General features: G+C 35.2%; 1 protein-coding gene across 4 annotated transcripts in view; it reads left to right on the plus strand.

The window, feature by feature from the left end:
• The window catches only part of BTBD7 (BTB domain containing 7), an 86,855-nt gene that overhangs the window by 25,124 nt on the left and 43,533 nt on the right, over positions 1-18,198 (plus strand). For all 4 annotated transcript variants that reach the window (XM_063089863.1, XM_063089866.1, XM_063089865.1 and 1 more), the window contains exons 2-3: positions 10,644-10,831; positions 11,626-12,705. In XM_063089863.1, the coding sequence (XP_062945933.1) occupies positions 10,750-10,831; positions 11,626-12,705 (1,162 nt within the window). In that variant the 5' untranslated portion in view covers positions 10,644-10,749. The remainder of the gene's footprint in view (positions 1-10,643; positions 10,832-11,625; positions 12,706-18,198) is intronic.

The following is an 18,198-nucleotide window of genomic DNA, read 5'->3' on the forward strand; positions in this document are numbered from 1 at the left end:
TTGAATAAATGAAGTTCTGGCCCTCGTGGAGTTTACATTGTATTGTGTGAGACAATTAACTAGCAAACAAGTATATAATATAATTTCAAGTGGTGAGAAGTACTGTAAAGAAAAATAAACTGAAGAAAGAGGAGAGAGAATGATGGGATGGGATGTTGTTTTATGAGGGATAATTACGGAAGGCCTCTCTGAGGGAGTGGCATTTGAGCAGACTTGAATAAAGTGAGAGCATGAACCATGTGAAGACTTTGTGGAAAATTGTTCAGGCAAAGAGAATAGTCCTGATGTAGGAGCAGAAAATGCTTTTTAGGGAAACAGTTCAGGAATCAAATGGCGGCCTATCTTGACCAGTATGAAGAAATGAATTGGTTTGAGATAGCTTATTAGAAAGAAAAGTATGGGAGAACTAAAGAAAGAAAAATGTTAGGAGTAATTTATTTGTATATTCTGTTAATGATTCTAGAAAAATATATTCATTTGTGGGGTAGGAGATGCTGGCAAAACATTCCAGTAATGATTACCACATAGAAGACATATCCAAGAGGCTGGCTGGTTAGCTCAGTTGGTTAGAGCATAACCTTGTAACAACAGCATCAAGGGTTCAGTTCCCTGTATCGTCCATCTGCCAAAAAAATAATAGAATATATGTTCTCTTCCTCTGAGTATTATTTTCTTGGCAGATGGACATGTGCAGTGAACCCAAAGGGTATTTTATCTTCTCTTCAGAGAAGACAGAAATAAGACAACTGATAAAGGCAATCTTGGTTTCAAGAAGTTATCTAAAAATTTTAGTTAATAAAATACTTTACTAGCCAAGATATCTTACTGATATTATATATGACAATTATACAGATACTGTTGGGAGAACACATAGCCTCAGATCTCAAGCGAGCTTGGAGATTACTTCTGTTTCGCTGGGTGCTGTGCAGTAATGCAGAGTTATGCCAGAAATAGCTCTGAGCCACAAGAAGTGAGCACCATTACTTATATTTATCTTTTTGCAAACATTGGTAGGACATTTATAAATAATATCCTCAATCAGAAATAAATGAGTTGTCATCTTGAGAGATGGCAGTTATTATAAAACAAGGAATGTTACCTCTAAAAATGAAATAGTATTAGGAAGCTCTTGTTTTTACACTTCCTCCTTTATGTATGTTCTGTTTGCATTGTTTCTTCCTTGATGTGTCTTTCTGGGACCTCAAACTCATTACCTTTGTCACCTCAGGTCACCCTCAAATTGCTTCTCCTGTTTCTTCTTGTTTCACAACATTGCTAACCACCCAGTCATGCAAAGTGGAGACCTCAGTCATGTTTTCCTTCTTCCTCTCTGCTACTCCCCTCACCAATGCGGTGAGAGCATTCATGTGTGTCCTTAGACTTCATATGTGTTAACTTAAGTTTTTATTATACATGTCATAAGCAAATGCAAAATAGTGTTTTAAGATGCAAACTTACATTGCATAAACAGGGCCTGGAATATCTGTTCCAGTCTTATATATTTGGACTGTAATGATCCTCTCTCAGTGTTTCTGCTCTAAGTGGGTAGGACAGGATGAGCTATGGAGTTAAGGAAAACTTATCATAGATCCAAGAAAGGACTCTAATAATGGTTATGAGAGTAAGAATTTTGTCTGCTTTTCTACTTCTTGTTTTTTCTAAGAGGTCTTGTTGGTGTCTGTCTACAAGAGGGTTCTTAATAGCTAAAGTTTCTCAAAACTTACTTAATCATCAGACCCACCAGTACTTCTTTCACTAGGACCACTGGATGTAAGATTGTTTCTAACTATAGACTTCAGAAGAAATTTAGGAGGAACACATCCTCATTTGACATGCTAGCAAAAATTCTGTAAATAGTAGGTATTCTGATGGGTGGAAGCTCATCAGAATGGAATAAGTGGCGATTATATACGAGGGTACTTCATCAAATAGTTTGTAGAAAAATGGAATTGAAAGATAATGTGAATCTTTCCATGAATTTTTTGAAGACCCCTTTATATAGTTTGCAATTCCTTTTCACTGAAAATTTAATCTAATGGGTTTTTCCCCTATATTTATTTGGACTCTTAGTCTCTGTAACATGAGGAAAATAGAATTTTAGTACAAAATTATCTCCAGCTCCTAAACCATTATTATCTTCCCATTTATAAGAATTTGAATAATTCATAGGATTATTCACATGACTATTCCCTTGATGATCCAATAGTTTGGAATTTCAACTGTCCTAATGAAGACTGCTCTGGATGAGGGTACCTCTGAATGTCTATATTCGTGTTTCTGTTTTGTTCTTTTTTCTCTTCTTTATGTGTAGCCATAATCTTCAGTCTTACTATCAGGTTCACCCAGCATGTTTTCTTATCTTTCCTCTCCAGCTCTACCAATGGAACTCACAATAACTTATCAACAAGAAATATTACCCTTGTATTTTTAACATTTGCTAAGTTGGTGTCAGAAAATCTGAATGTTTGGCATTGAGTGCAGTTTATGATAAATTGTGTTTTTTTCTTTAAATTCAGTTGCTTTGAATGAATTTCCTGATGTCAGTTGTATTTCTCTCTGCCAGTCGTCTGGAAACTCAAATCTGGACTCATAGAGCCACCTTTCTGAACACCACTAAGGCAACAGAAAAAAACAGTTGTTCCTGATTAGAACAGTGATTTCATTTATTCCATTAAACAATAGGAAGACTAGCTTTGAGCTAGGTACATATCATAAACACAAAGGTTCCAAATGGCACCATTACCTTAAAGTCAGTTGATTGGGCAAGTTCTGCAATCTGTCTTGCAGGACATCATAATCATTTCCACCCTCTGCTTATGGGCTCTTTTAACTAGCTTTTGGGGAAAACTTTCCCTAATTCTTTTAGAGCTCCCTTTTGGGGGATATAGCTGCTAGGAGAAGGCAGCAAAGGCCTTGGTGTTGGAGATGACTGGGCCGAGGCAGCTCCTGCACTAGCTGCTGTAGGCGTCTATCCCAGACTGCCCCGTCAGGTTTGTTATCTCTGCCAAAGACTCAGATAAGGGAGATGAGCAAGGTCCACAGGCCAAGAGTCAGGCTTCCTTCTGGGTTCAGCCTTTTTAAACCTCTATTACCATTTTTCCACATGTTACTTCAGGAGGATCTTATTCTGAGGTTGTAAGTCAGGATGAAGCATTTTGAGTGTGAGCTCTGAGGTAAAGGTGGCAGAGTGTGAGATGTCCGTTCGTGTCTTCACAGTGCAGCCACATAGATCTTTTACTCACCCTTTCCAGGAATTGGTCCCAGCTTTAAATGTCTAGAAGCTGAATTTTTCAGAAATACTTCCATGTCTTTAAGATGTATTTCATCCAGGCCAGGTCAGACCTGGCACAAGCCTAGACCCATCAAAAGACAGCATTTCTCTTGTGATGAGTTACTGCTTCTGCTCCCCAGAAGCAGTCCATATTATCTTATTTAACTCTTAAAACAGCCTTGTAAAGTAGTTGGTATTATCCACTATTTTAGAGATAAGGAAAGCCAGGTCCTTACTAACACTTTCCTGGACTGTAGCAAGAATCCTGTAATAAGTATTCCTGTATGAGTGTCTTCTGTCTTCAAGCCATCAGTAGTCTTTCTAAAACACAAATATAATGGTGCTTCTCCCTACTATTCTATGCTTTCCTCCAGTAGTTCCCCTATTGTGTTTTGAATAAAGGCCCTACACCTTAGTATGGCATTGAGGCTTATTAATCTAACTCTTACCCGTACTCACTACATATGTACACCTTAAGCCTTAGACACATTATTTATTGACACTCATGTTAATAGCTAACACTAACTCAAATATTGTGTGCCTACTTTGTATTCTGTGGTAGATGGTAAGTATTCTAAGATGAATAAGCAGAGTACCTACCCTTGGGAAACTTACAGTTTGGTGAAAACATAAGTAATTATGCTACAATATTAGTAGATAATAGATGTATATTATAGGTTTATGAGAACTGGGAATGGGACACTGACTGGGACAGGAGTTATTCCTATTTATGTATCCTGTTTCTCCTACTTTGAATGACATTTTCTGTTTTACCTGATACACTGCTATTGATTCGTGAAGCCAGATGGTAGATGGGTGGGTGGATGGATGGATGGATGGTCAAACATAAAAAGGTGTCATCCTACCATCAAGGAACATTTAATCTACATGTAAATATTCAGAAAGACACTTTCCTTTTGCTTTGATTTTATAAGCTTTCCTCTCAGTTAAGTCATTTTTTGCTTTATGTGAGAGATCCTTTTAAGCACCAAAAGTAATACTGTCAGGTGCATAGTCACTTCCCATTTCTAGAATGGAACTATATTTGTCTGCTCTGAACATTTTTCCTTAAAACATTTAGGAGAAAAAAAAAAAGGCAAAGATAAGATTACTCGTAGATATAAGAATCTGAATGCCAAGCCTGCCTCCGCAATTTACCAGCTCTGAAACTTTGGGTAAGTACCCAAGCCTTCCATATCTCATTTTCCTAACCAGTCTCTCCTTGTGTAAAGTGGGGATAAGAGACCTACACCTCATGTTATTGAGAAAATTAAAAGCAATAATTCATGTAAATTGCTTAAGAATGGCTGACTCTTAGTACTCAGTAACCGATGGTATTATAATTATTCTTTTAATCCTAATATACATGTATCTCCTCAGTCTTTTATTTCTATAAGAAGCTGATGATAAACATTTACATTCTAGCTGTAGTCTTTATACATCACATTTAAGCATTTAAATGTAAGCCAGGACAATTTTGTTAATTCCTGAATCTGGATGATGAAGGCTTAGGACCTCAATTTGTATGTTTTTGAAATTTTTCATGTTACAATTTAAAATCAGAAATGTGTAAATATAAAAGACAGTACAAATATTGTTCTAAATATAGAAATTGGTTAAAGTATACTGCATCATTTCTATCAACTATTATAATTTAACAAAATACTGTTTGTTTCATTTGTTGAAATATTTGTATATATTTTATTAAAGATTGATACAATAAAACACTCCTATACTGGAAAGCTTTGCCTGTCTAAATTTTTTTCAAATGAGTTCCCTAATGCTTGAATATAAATAATAATTTATCTATTTTACTTTTTCTGGAAAATAGATTTCCTTAGATAAGTGATTGGTTCTTAGCCATAAAGCTTCAAAAATGTATGTTTTTTGATGACAGTGTTTATAATTTATTTTTAATTTTTTAATTGTGATAAAATACACATGACATAAAATTTACCATCTTAACCATTTTTAACACTACAGTTCAGTAGTGTTTTTATGTTGTGCAACCATCACCACCATTCATCTCCAGAGCCCTTTTTATTTTGTAAAACTGAAACTCTGTACCCATTAAACAATAACTCCCCCATTTTCTCTCCCCTCAACCCCTAGCAACCACCATTCTACTTTCTGTCTCTATGAACTTCACTACTCTAGGTACCTCATATAAGTGGAATCATACAATATTTATCTTTTTATGACTGCCTTATTTCACTTAGCATAATGCCTTCAAGCTTTGTCCAAGTTGTAGTATAGTCAGAATCTTCTTCCTTTTTAAGACTGAATAATATGCCGTTGTATGTATACACCACATTTTGTTTATCCATTCATCTGTTGCTGAATACTTGGGTTGCTTCTGTGTTTTAGCTACTGTGAATAATGCTGCTGTGAACATGGATGTATGAATATCTCTTAATACCTTGCTTTCAATTCTTTTGGGTATATACTCGGAAGTAGAATTGCTGGATCATATAGTAAATCTATTTTTAATTTTTAGGAGCTGCCATACTGTTTTCCACAGCACAATATCATTTTACATTCTAACCACTGTGTACAGTGGTTCCAATTTCTCCGATCCTCACCAATACCTACTTTCTGTTTTTTTGTTTTGATAGTAAGCCAACCTAATGGGTGTGAGATGATATCTCATTGTGGTTTTGATTTGCATTTCCTTAACAATTAGTGATGTTGAGCATCTTTTCGTGTATTTATTTGGCCATTTGTAGATCTTTGGAGAAATATCCATTCAATTCTTGCTCATTTTTTGAATCAAGTTATTTTTTTGTTGAGTTTTAGGAGTTGTTTATATATTCTGGATATTAATCCCTTATCAGATAGATGATTTGCAAATATTTTCTCCCGTTCCATGGGTTTATAATTCATTTTAAAAAACAAGGTTGACCAAAATAAACTTGAGGGCCTTTTCCAGCTCCATGATTCTGACTTTCCTGCCTTAATACATATGTTTAATGGAACATAATTTGGCCTTTCATTAATGAGTTACTGCTATCGTAGATAGATATTGTTGTTCTGTGATGTTGAAATTTTTAGGGTTTTTAATGCTGGGTGGAGGTTGTCTGCCTCTATATTAGATCGCTCCAGAGAGACATTAGCCTAGTTGCGGCTTTCTAAACTCCCCTTTTGTCATCTTTTTGAAGAGACCTTGAAGCAGCAAGGGTTTATTGTTGACTCAGCTTCTGTTTTCTGTTCACAGTCTCTTTTTGTCTTGTTGTTCTTGAAATGTATCCAAGGATAGAACTGAAGGTTTACAAAGAAACAGGGTGATTCTAGGCCTTTTGCTTAATATCTGTGTGACCTTGGGCAAGTTACTAACCTCTCAGTCTCATTAGTTAAAAAAGATATCAAGAGGATTAAATGAGTTAATACATGTGAAATCTGTAAGAACAGATTATGATATATAGTAAACCCTCAATAAGTGTTAGGTAACATGCTTGGGGTTTGAGAATGGTATAAGAAGTCATTTCATCTTAGGTTTTTGAGTTTTCTTTCTTTTAATTAAAACATTTTATTTCTGGCTGGTCTGGAAATGTAAGATTTGTCTAAAAACTTTGCCTGGTCAGACCTGGCCTACATGTGTTTTGGGGTCCCATCTGGTTTATACCCCTTTTCACTCTCAAACATCCTAGTTTAAATGACACGTTATATGGTCACCTTAGATTTGACAAGAGTGAAGTATAACTATAGTTTTGCATTTCTCTTTCATTATGAATTGTTTTTCATATTCACATTTCTCCCATATTCCTATCCTACTATCCCTATTAATCAGACTAAGGAGAAAACATATTTGAAATCCAAAGTCCAAGTGCCTTTTTTTCTCTGTAGACTAAATTCAGTGTGGAAATAAGTCCCTTCCCCATCCTCATTTCCTAAATCTGTAAGTCATACAGCTTCACCGAATTTTAGAAACTTGTTTCAGCTTCTTTATTTTACAAATGCGGAAACTGAGGCCTATAGAAGTTGAGTGTGACTTGTACCACAGTAAATTAGTGACAGAGAAAGAACTCAATCCCACATATCTTAACTCCCACTGTTCTCTCTACAGCATAAAGCAGTAAAAAGTGATTTTATGGCAAAGATCAGCATTTTGCAGAATGTGTTGTACAAGTTCACTCCTTTAATGCTCTGTGGGACAACAGGGCTCCTTTCGATTATGCTTAATACTTTCTCTTCACGATGCACCTTAGCACTTCAAAGGTGCTAAAAGAATCCTAAAGTAAAGAAATCTATGTGGCTTTGTTTAATCCTGCATTTGCCAAACTGGGAAAACACTTTTGAAAACGCTGGCCTAGGGTTTTTTGTTTTGGTTGGGGGTGGGTGGTGGAGAGTAGAAGTTGACTTTTGCTTTTTAAAAATTTTTTTGTAGATTTGATTATTTTCTATTGCAGTCAACACGATTTTTCCCTTCATTTGGGTCTACTGCCATCACAGAAGCTTATTTTAAGACAATCATATCATCTGATTAGGATTGGTCATGTTGACTATTAACAGAGGGAGCTCCCCAGAATGGTGATTCTAGGAAAAGGATTCATCCCTTTAGGGCCATTTGCAGCCTCTGGGCCTCTCCCAGTCTTATAGGCCCTCTCTTTCCTTTCCTGTCACATTATCCAAAGATTGGATTTCATCCTGTTGTCTGTAGGAGACAGACCAGGCTTCCCTGGAAAGAAAACATCCCTGGAGAGATTAGACTATGACTAATTCTCATTTCCAGCATCCAAAAGCAGTGAATTAGATTAAGAAATAAATGACATAATACTGTGCTCCATTTGGCACAGGGTTTTGGTTACCTGAGAAGCAATTTCCTGAGAATTTTGAGAAGAAAAATGGCTTTAGTACTGGAACTGTACAATCAGGGTTACCTCAAGGATTTGGAACTGTTGGACACAGGGTGGACTAAAAGGTTATATCTGATCCAGGAAATCACCCCTCCCCATTTCTTTCCAAGACTTGTTTATTTTAGTATTAAGGCTCCAGTTGGAGATATGAATGTCAACCAAATCAGTTCATCCTGAAAGAGGTTCCTATTGACTAGGAGCTACCGGGAAGAGATTGTGTCCCTAAATCCCAAAGACACTTTATTTCAAGCCACCTCTCCAGAGTGAAACCCCAGCTGTCCCTGTACTGCTCATTATAGTGGTAAATGGCCAAACATCCTTAGCTCAACCCGCGACTTACCTAGTGCTTGCCATGTGTTCTTGATTCTCCAGCAGGGCTGTTGATGTTTTATAATCTTGTGTGGTTGTTCTAGAATGTCTAATTGTGCTTATCATAAAATTGAGCTTTTTTAAAAAATGCGTTTTTGATATGTTTAAATCTCAAGCAGACAAATGTAACAGTGTCTTGAGTTAAAGCTTATCTTTTTAAGTTGTTTTTCCTTCTCATTGTGGTGGAGAGTATAATGTTTTTATTCTGGATTTTTTATCATTCAGACTTTTTTGAGAAAGGATTGTCTGTGCTGTTTTTTGTTTTAAATGTGAATCTTTAGTGAGTGAGATTAGGATTTCACCTGTAAATGAGGCCACAAATTTGGCTTCCAGGACTCTGTTTCTTTGAAAGAACTACTAAAAATGTCTGATAGAATCTTGAAGCTTCTGTGGAACTTAGCTTGAAAACCAAGATTTGTTAGACTTATTAAGTTTGAACTAAAAATAATTCAGGCACTTAGTTCCTGTTTTACAAAAATTGACAAAATTCCAAATGAATTACCAAAAAAAAGCAGCTTTTTCTACATTTTTAGTATTCAGGAATCGAACTGTGAATGGCTGTAAGCATCAAACTTTTATAAAGGTTTGATTGCTTACTCATCTATTCTAAAATGGACTTTGCTAGACAAATTAATTTTTTGACCATTTTATGTTTACAAAATAGTAAACCTTTAGATTCCTTGTTGTGTAATTGTGTAATTCTTACGGAAGCACTGTCATGTCTCTGGCTTCCCAAAGCCCTTCACACTTTGAGTAGTATTCACTGGTGTGAACTCTGAATGGTAGGGAGGTTAAGTTTCATGTAGGAAATTTGCTTATGTAAGTATAAGTATATAGTAGTTACTGCTACTTTGCATAATATCTATATCTAGTTAGTGAAAAGTTGTCCCAGTTTTATCCTGAATGCTGTAAGTAGATAGTTACATGCTTAGATAAATAAATTTTCATACACACACACACACACACACACACAAAATTGGAAGAAACACAAAGGTTAACAGTGAATTTTCTTAAGCGTGAATTCCTAAGGTTATGCTGTATCAGTAACAGAAATGAAAATAAATTCCAGGAATCTTGACACAGTTCTGTTTTCCAGCAGGTTTTTTTTTTTTTAATAATTTGTGTGTATGTGTTTTTAACTCTATTTGTTAAAACACCTTATCCATCATTATGAGGCTAGATTAACTGCCTACTGATTGGTTTCCTAACAATTCCAGTAATAGATTTTAAATTGTGTCTTCTTAAACCCTTATCCCTTATCCCTTTTAGTTAGATAAATTTTATATATCCAGATGGTATAAAGATTTAAAAGTATTCCTATTAACTCTGTTCTCTCTTAGAGTTTCTTCTCTTTGTGCATATGTCACCTGCTGGCAGCTCTGAGAATTAAGGTTCAGTAGTTTGGAGTTCAGTCTATAATTGTTAAAATAATCTCTTATTGCTACTGCCCTGACCATGTTGAGTATATCAGGTAATAGAAAGCAGTATTTTTATTTTAGGGCTTTATGGGGAGGATAGATAAAAATGTCTGTTTCTCCTTGTGTCTTACAATATTTATAATAAATTCTCTCAAAATTACTATGGAACAGGTAGTCTAAAGATATTTAGTTTTAATTGTCCACCTTTAATTCCCACTGTTTCAGCAAAATGTCCAGTTACACAGATTAAAGATCAATTTAAGCAATTTTATCTTAAAGCAGAAAAACAACAAACCAGTCACTTATGTATCTGCTCTTTGTATGTGTAGTACTGGTACAACTTCTGAAGTGTTTATAATTTGCCTAGAATGTTACGTTATAATGATTGGTGATTGCCTGTAAGGATTTTAAAAAATTGAAACTTTCCTTTTTAGTCCAAATACTTTTCTCTGTGTTTTGAAATGTTCTTCCTGTAACTATATATTTTGTCTGATATGTTACTTTTTACTGTCTTAGAAGTACATAGTTGGTATATTTTGTGTATCAAAATTGCAGCTAACAGGTTCATAATTCAAGCTTTAAAGATTTGTTTACATTTTCTGAAAATTTTACATGTGAGTTTGACAGCATGTCATTTGCAAATGGAAGCACTTTTCAGTAGCTTGCTTTTTTTATGTGTGGTTTGAGATACATTTGAAAAAATGAATAAAATTATTTTTGTTTCATACCAAGAAATGGATGAAAAGAGGCTGCTGGATCCAGGGTTGAAGGTTCATAAAGGCCTCTGGGATGATTCTCTGAAGAACCAGCAGATGGAATGCCTGAGTGACTGAAGAAAATGGGTGCTAATGCATCTAACTATCCTCATTCATGTTCCCCAAGGGTAGGGGGGAATTCACAGGCCCAACAGACTTTCATAGGTAACTTTCAGTTTTTCTAACTTCATTTCTTTTGTGACTGTCAATAGAATTGTGTTTTTGGTGGTCTTTGTGGATGAAAAGAGAATTGATCTGTGGAACAGTTATTATAGATAATAATTCTGCAGTATCTAGATATTTTCCCTAACAAATATAAATCTGGCTTGTATGATTTTTATCCTAAACAAATTGATTATAAAAAGGTACTTCAAAAAGTTCATGTAAAAATGGAATTAAAAGATAATACAAATCTTTCCATGAACCTTTGAAGACCCCTCATAGCTCAATTGATCATTTCTTTGGTTGTCTTCACCATAATTGCCAGTTATCCTAGGTACACTAGGCAAACTAGCAATCTCCATTGATGTGAAAATAGGGAAATACATGTTTCTCATGTCCTGGTCTATTTATTTTGCCCATACAAATGCAGCCTTGGTAGAGTTAGGAAGAAAAAGAAACATTTCACAATTATGTATAAGTAATATTCTTAATTTACAAATCTGCCTACGTCTCATTTCCTACAATTTCATGATTAAGATCTATGATATCTGGTCCTTAACAGCCAGAGAAGCAAAGGCATCTTTTAAAATTTAAACTAATTTGCTCTGTTTCTATTTTTTATTTAATATAAAAATTAGTTATTTGACCTTTTCTTCTTCCTTTATGAAAACAGAAGTCAGTTTTGAGTGGTTCAGGAATGCCTATTTTTAAAATTTTTTAGCATGAAAAATGTTAATGTTGAAAATGAATGTTAAGGAAAAAGAAACAAATTTTCATATGTTTAATTTTCTCCTTAGGGACATCATCCTATTCTCAGCAAGGCTATGGTTGTGAATCAAAATTGTATAGCCTTGACCATGGCCATGAGAAACCACAAGACAAAAAAAAGAGAACTTCTGGCCTTGCCACCCTCAAAAAGAAGTTTATTAAGCGTCGAAAATCTCATAGGTCTGCCGATCACGCCAAGCAGATGCGAGAACTCCTATCTGGGTGGGATGTTAGAGATGTCAATGCATTAGTGGAGGAATATGAGGGAACTTCAGCCTTAAAGGAGCTTTCTCTACAAGCCAGTTTGGCTAGACCGGAAGCCCGGACATTGCAGAAAGATATGGCCGACCTTTATCAGTACAAGTATTGTACTGACGTAGACTTAATATTTCAAGAAACTTGTTTTCCTGTTCATCGTGCCATTTTGGCAGCAAGGTGTCCATTTTTTAAAACACTGCTTTCTTCCTCACCCGAATATGGGGCAGAGATAATAATGGACATCAATACAGCTGGTATTGATATGCCCATGTTTTCTGCTTTGTTACACTACCTTTATACAGGAGAGTTTGGAATGGAGGACTCAAGGTTTCAAAATGTTGATATCCTTGTTCAGCTTAGTGAAGAATTTGGAACACCAAATTCCCTTGATGTAGATATGCGTGGACTCTTTGATTACATGTGTTATTATGATGTCGTCCTTAGTTTTTCTTCAGACGCTGAACTAGTTGAAGCTTTTGGTGGAAATCAGAACTGTTTAGATGAAGAGCTCAAAGCCCACAAGGCTATTATTTCTGCACGGTCCCCATTTTTTCGAAATTTATTACAAAGGAGGATACGGACTGGTGAAGAAATCACGGACCGAACTTTGAGGACTCCCACAAGAATTATATTAGATGAGTCCATTATACCAAAAAAATATGCAAAAGTGATATTACACTGTATGTATACCGACATGGTGGACCTCTCCGTTTTGCACTGTAGCCCCTCTGTGGGGAGTCTCAGTGAAGTTCAGGCTCTCGTTGCAGGGAAGCCAAACATGACCAGGGCAGAAGAAGCCATGGAACTTTACCACATAGCACTATTCTTGGAATTTAACATGCTTGCACAAGGTATGAAATTCTGATTTTTAATTTTGATTTCTAGAATTATTGTATTTGTCTTCCAAATTGAGAACACAACCAGTGCCCTTAATGATTTCAGTGTTTGGGATGTGACAGGGTTGGTTTTTTTGAACCTACAATTATGACATCTGAGGTAGATTGAAGATCAGTATTAATGTGTTTGTTCATTTAATATTAAAATGAAGCATTCAATACTCGTGACTTAAGAGCATTAGATGAGACTTGAGGTTCTTTCTTCCCTAGTGTAAGATGATAGGTGTGGAAATATATAATTATCCACCTACACCCTGTCTCCACCTGAGCTTTGAACTAGCACAGTTTCCCATATTTCAAGGTTAGATTCTCATTTTTACATTCTGTGCCTTGGTGATGCTTAAATGTCTGGAATACAAATAAAAATTCTTTATAAAAATGAAGATAGTTGCATTTGGATACAAATTTATTTGAATCAGACAACTGGGTAGGGCTCTTTATTTAACTTTTAAAGTATTCTGTATTTTATTTTTAGGCTCAACTTGTACATCAAGCAACAGCCAATGGCATGTAAAGCACAGTTAGTGCTAGACTCACGTGCCTTCTTCATTTAATTTAAACTAAAATTTTAAAATTAGGACAGCATGTTTGTGTTTTAGGCAAATGAGTACATGAAAATTATATTAAAAGAAGTATGTATCTGTTGGTAAATGTTAGAATCTTAACATTTCAAAGCTGGAAAGAGACCTTCTGTGAGAGAGTAAAGGGAGTGTGCTGTGTTGACAGAATGTGTATACTTGGCCTTCTGTGGCCATATATTAAAAGAAAACAAGCTGTATAACATGAGCTTACTTGAGAAATTTAATTTAGCTAATGCGTATTAGCTAAAGGAGTATTAGAATTTGCCAATTAGAAGATATTGTTAATGGTTTGGATAAAATAAATGAATTTAAATAAGGAAAGCTAAGCACATTTTTTGAAAATAATAATTGAAAGTAATAATGTATTGTATGGCTAAATGAACCAATTAATAGGGGTTTGGGAAATTAAAAAAATAAAAGCCCCAGCTAAAAAAACAGTGTCAGAAATATAATGGAAAGAGTTACACAGAAGAAGGCATTGATAAACACTAGCGAAAAATGTTGAGATTTCTTTTATGTAGTCTTTTAAAATCTTATTTTACCATTATCTTTTTAGTAATAGACTAGTTTTATTACCACAATCAAAATGTCATTAAAATATTTTCTTTTTGTTTAAAATAAGAACCATTATATTAATAACAGTAGACTATTTAGATGTCAGATTATATGAAAAATGTTATCACAAATAACCAGGCAGCTTGACCTACCATTCATTTATTCTGTAAAACGAAATTTGTCAGAAAATGCTTCTACAGAAAAATTTGAAGCTTACAGCATCACCAAAAAGGTATAATACTCTCTATTTTCTCAAATTGTTTTATAATTTTTGATGTATTTGAATAATTAGAAACCAAAGTGTATTGTGTATACTTTCCTGTTTTAAAAAATGAGAAAGCATTCCTTAATTTAGTTTTTTTTTTTTTTTAAGTTTTGAATGAAAAGTAAAATTGTGAGCCAGCTCTTGGATCTTTGGTGATACTTGATTACTTATCTAGAGTTCTTTCATGTTAATTGAGTTAAATTCTTTTGTCATTTAGCTAGAAATTGTATTTTATTCTGTACCTTTAAAAATATAAAACAGCACTCCTTGCATTACCCTTATCTGGTTACTTAAAACACAGCAACAATATTCCCTTAAATTTGGGTGTACATGCTCTTCTGTTTCCTTTCGTTATTCAACATATAGTTTGGGTTATTTGTGTTTTTTGCGTGTGTGTGCTCCATGTGGGGCATATCTTTCCCTTATACCCATAATGATATTCATAATAGTGTTTATAACATACCATAACTTTAACATAATTCTTACCTCATTTCAATGGGAGGGAGAATATTTGATCATTTGGGGGGGGGGGGATTTTATACTATAAAGCTTAAGAGCCCAGTTTCTGGAACCAGACAGACTGGGTTTGAATCCATCTCTACCATGTCTTAACTTGTTTGACTTTAAACAAGTCACATAACCTCTCTAAGCCCCTGTTTTCTCACTTGTAAAATAAGAATAGTAATCCTATAAGGTAGGATAATGAGGATTAAAGAAAATAATAAGTTAAATGATCTGAGTAGCACCTGGTACACAGTAAGCATTCAGTAAATGTTAGCTGCTAAATGATATCACCACAACATAAATCTTTCTCTACTACATAGTCCTTTCTAAAAATAACCTTTTAAGTTTTAAAAATAATTTATCAATTAAACTTAATACTAAGCATATTTTATAGGTTTTTGCTAGCCAATTATTGATCTTAAGATTTTCTTGTAATTTTATCACTGTAGTGAATTTGTATATACCACTTATCAGACTATTGTTACGTATCTGGCTATTTCTCACTCTTCTATCAGATTTTCTCAGTAGGAATTCTATAAGCTTATTAAGCCTGTAATACACTGAGGCATCTATTGTGTGTAATGAATTAGCATCTCTTTCATGTATCCAGCATAATACTAGTTACATACCATTTTGGAGAGAATCAAGTAAATAGTCATTTTTTGTGTTCCATGATTCAAATAAGGACTCTCAGTTAAGAAATGCTGTGAGAGCAGACTGTTGGGCAACCATGAGGGTAAGACCATACTCATATTGTTCTCACCTGCGTCTTACTATGTCCTGGTGCCTGGGATTAAAGGAAACATAACATATGGTAAGCATACAGTAAATGTTTTGAATCAACGACTGTTAACAAATAGTAACCAAAAGAGAGCAGGGTTGGCTATATCAACATCAAATAAAATAGACTTTAAACCAAAAAAGGTTACAAGAGACAATAAAGTTATATTAATAAAAAGTTCAATACAGGAAGAAAATGTAGCAATTATAAACATTTACATGCCTGATGACAGACCATCAAATACATATGGAGCAAAACCTGACCGAATTGAAAGGTGAAATAGACAGTTCTACAATAATAGTTGGAGACTTCAGTACCCTCTCTCAATAATGACTGGAACAATCAGACAGAGGATAAGTAAAGAAATAGTAATAGGTATTGTTCCTTAATAGTATAAGTAGTAGTAAGCCAACTAGTAGATCTAACAGAGGTATGCAGTCACTTTATCAAACAACAACAGAATATACATTCTTTTCAAGTGCACATGGGACATTTCCCAGGATAGACTATCTGTTAGGCCACAGATTAAGTCTCAGTAGATTATTTAAAATAGGTATCATGCGAAATATCTTCTCCATCCACAACTGGATGAAGTTAGAAATCAATAACAGAGGTAAAACAGGGACATTCAAATTTTTGGAAATTAAACAACACACTGTTAAACAGCCAGTGGATCAAAAAAGACCTCGAAGACATTATGCTACGTGAAATGTCAGTCACAAAAAGACAAATGCTGTGTAATTCCACTTGTATGAAGTAGAGTAGTCAAAATCATAGGGACAGAAAGTAGAAGCTGGAGGCGGTGGGGAATTATTACCTAATGGATGTAGAGCTTCAGTTTGGCAAAATGAAAAAAGTTATAGAGATGGATAACAGTGTTGGTTGCACAACATCGTGAATGTATGAGGGTGTTTCCAAAAGCTCATGGAAAAAATAGAATTAAAAAGATAACACGAATCTTTCCATGAACTTTTTGAAGTACCCTCATATTTAATACCACTGAATTGTATACTTCAAATGATTAAGATGGTAAATTTTGTGTATATTTTACCACAGTTTTTAAAATTGAGGGAAAAAAGTTAAAGCCCGGTTGGAAAAGGAGACAAATTCTATCAGGGGAGGCTGAGACCTTGAGACCAGACACTCTTCAACGTAGAAAAGGTGACTTGATAGCATCAAGAGCATCATAAAAAGAGGCGTTATAGGCAGAGTTGTTTGGCAAGTGGGTAAAAGAGAGGGTTCTTGACCTATACAGAGAATGTATGTTATTTGATAGGCAAGGGCAGGCAGTAGGCAATAATGGGCACTACTTACAGACCTGACATTTTAGGACCAGATTTAACTTCACTTGATTTCCATTTAAACACAGCAGATTGAATATACATTTATTTTTGTTTCCTCCAAAGCTCTTATACTGTAGTAAAGGAATAAAATAAGTGTACATTCTCAAGAACAAAGATACCTTAGAAGAAAACAACAGTGGAAAAAAGGATATTGAAATTTTTGGAAGTTGGAAAGCAGAGAGAGAACTGGTTACTGGAAGAGAGGAGAGGCCTGTAACTCTAGAGGGGGCTATTGAGGATAAGGGAGGCAGTTCACCCCTCAGAACTTTGGGATGGCTGAGGCCAGGTGGTACTGAGGACTCTGGAGAGAAGGGATAAGCATGGTGTAGAACTAAAAAGAGAGATTTGATATTAAGTCTGAATTCTGAGTGATTAGACCCTTTCCCCCACTCTGGAATCCACCTTTGTACCGTATATGGTATTAGAAAGGGATGTGGTTTTGTTTTTCTATGTATAGTGAGCTGAGTATCCTCTATTAGTCTACCCCCCCCCCCATTTTTGGCACCCTTTATTTAAGTTCCCATGTATATACATGGAGTGTATACATGAGCCAGTATTCAGTCTCCTTGTTCCAATGGTCCATTTGTCTGTTCTTGCATTAATACCACTTGCACCCAGGTGGCATACCCTGTCCCACCCCCCTCAGTTCCCCTCTCCATTACCCCTCCCCCAACCAGACACAAGAAACCTGAGATTTTCTAACATTTTCTGAATTTTGCAAAGAGATTGAGCTAGAGATATTCCGGTCTGGAATTAGCTACAGAAGAGGGTGAAGGTAAAACACAAAGTTGAAATCTAGAATTTTGTGAAAACCTACAAACCAGGTGGTGAAAATACACATTCCCTTTACCCCTCTCTAGAACCAGCTAGGCAGATGCAAGACGATATTGGCACTTTGGAAGTATTCCAGAAGTATATATACCTATAGATAACTGATGTTTTGGGATTCCACAGTGAAATTATACTCATTAGTTATACAGTGAAAAAGCAAGCTTGCCTTGCAGTTCTCCAGAGAAGATTGCAGTCAGCAAGCCTGCTTGTGCAGCAGAGCTTTCAAATAGCTGTTTACTGCCTCACTCTTACATATGAAAATTCATCCAAGGATCACTGAACATTTGAGGAAAGCTTCCAAATTGAGACAGAGATCAGAACAAAAAGAGCAAAGTACTGGAAGAAACAGACAATGAAGGGAGTGGAAGAAAACTTCAATAGAATCAAAATGTCCTTGTATAGAAGAACATTTGATGGAATCAATGAGACAGACATAAGATGCTATAAAAGTAAAAACAGGAGCTCTTGGACATAAGGTAGCAGAAATGAAAAATGTAATAGAAGGATTAAAAGGTAAAGCTGAAGAAATCTAGGAAGTAAGCAAATACCAAAGAGATGGACAACAGTGTAGACAAATAAGAAAACGAG

Source organism: Cynocephalus volans, chromosome 3 (assembly GCF_027409185.1).
Source record: "Cynocephalus volans isolate mCynVol1 chromosome 3, mCynVol1.pri, whole genome shotgun sequence".
NCBI classification, from domain to species: Eukaryota; Metazoa; Chordata; class Mammalia; order Dermoptera; family Cynocephalidae; genus Cynocephalus; species Cynocephalus volans.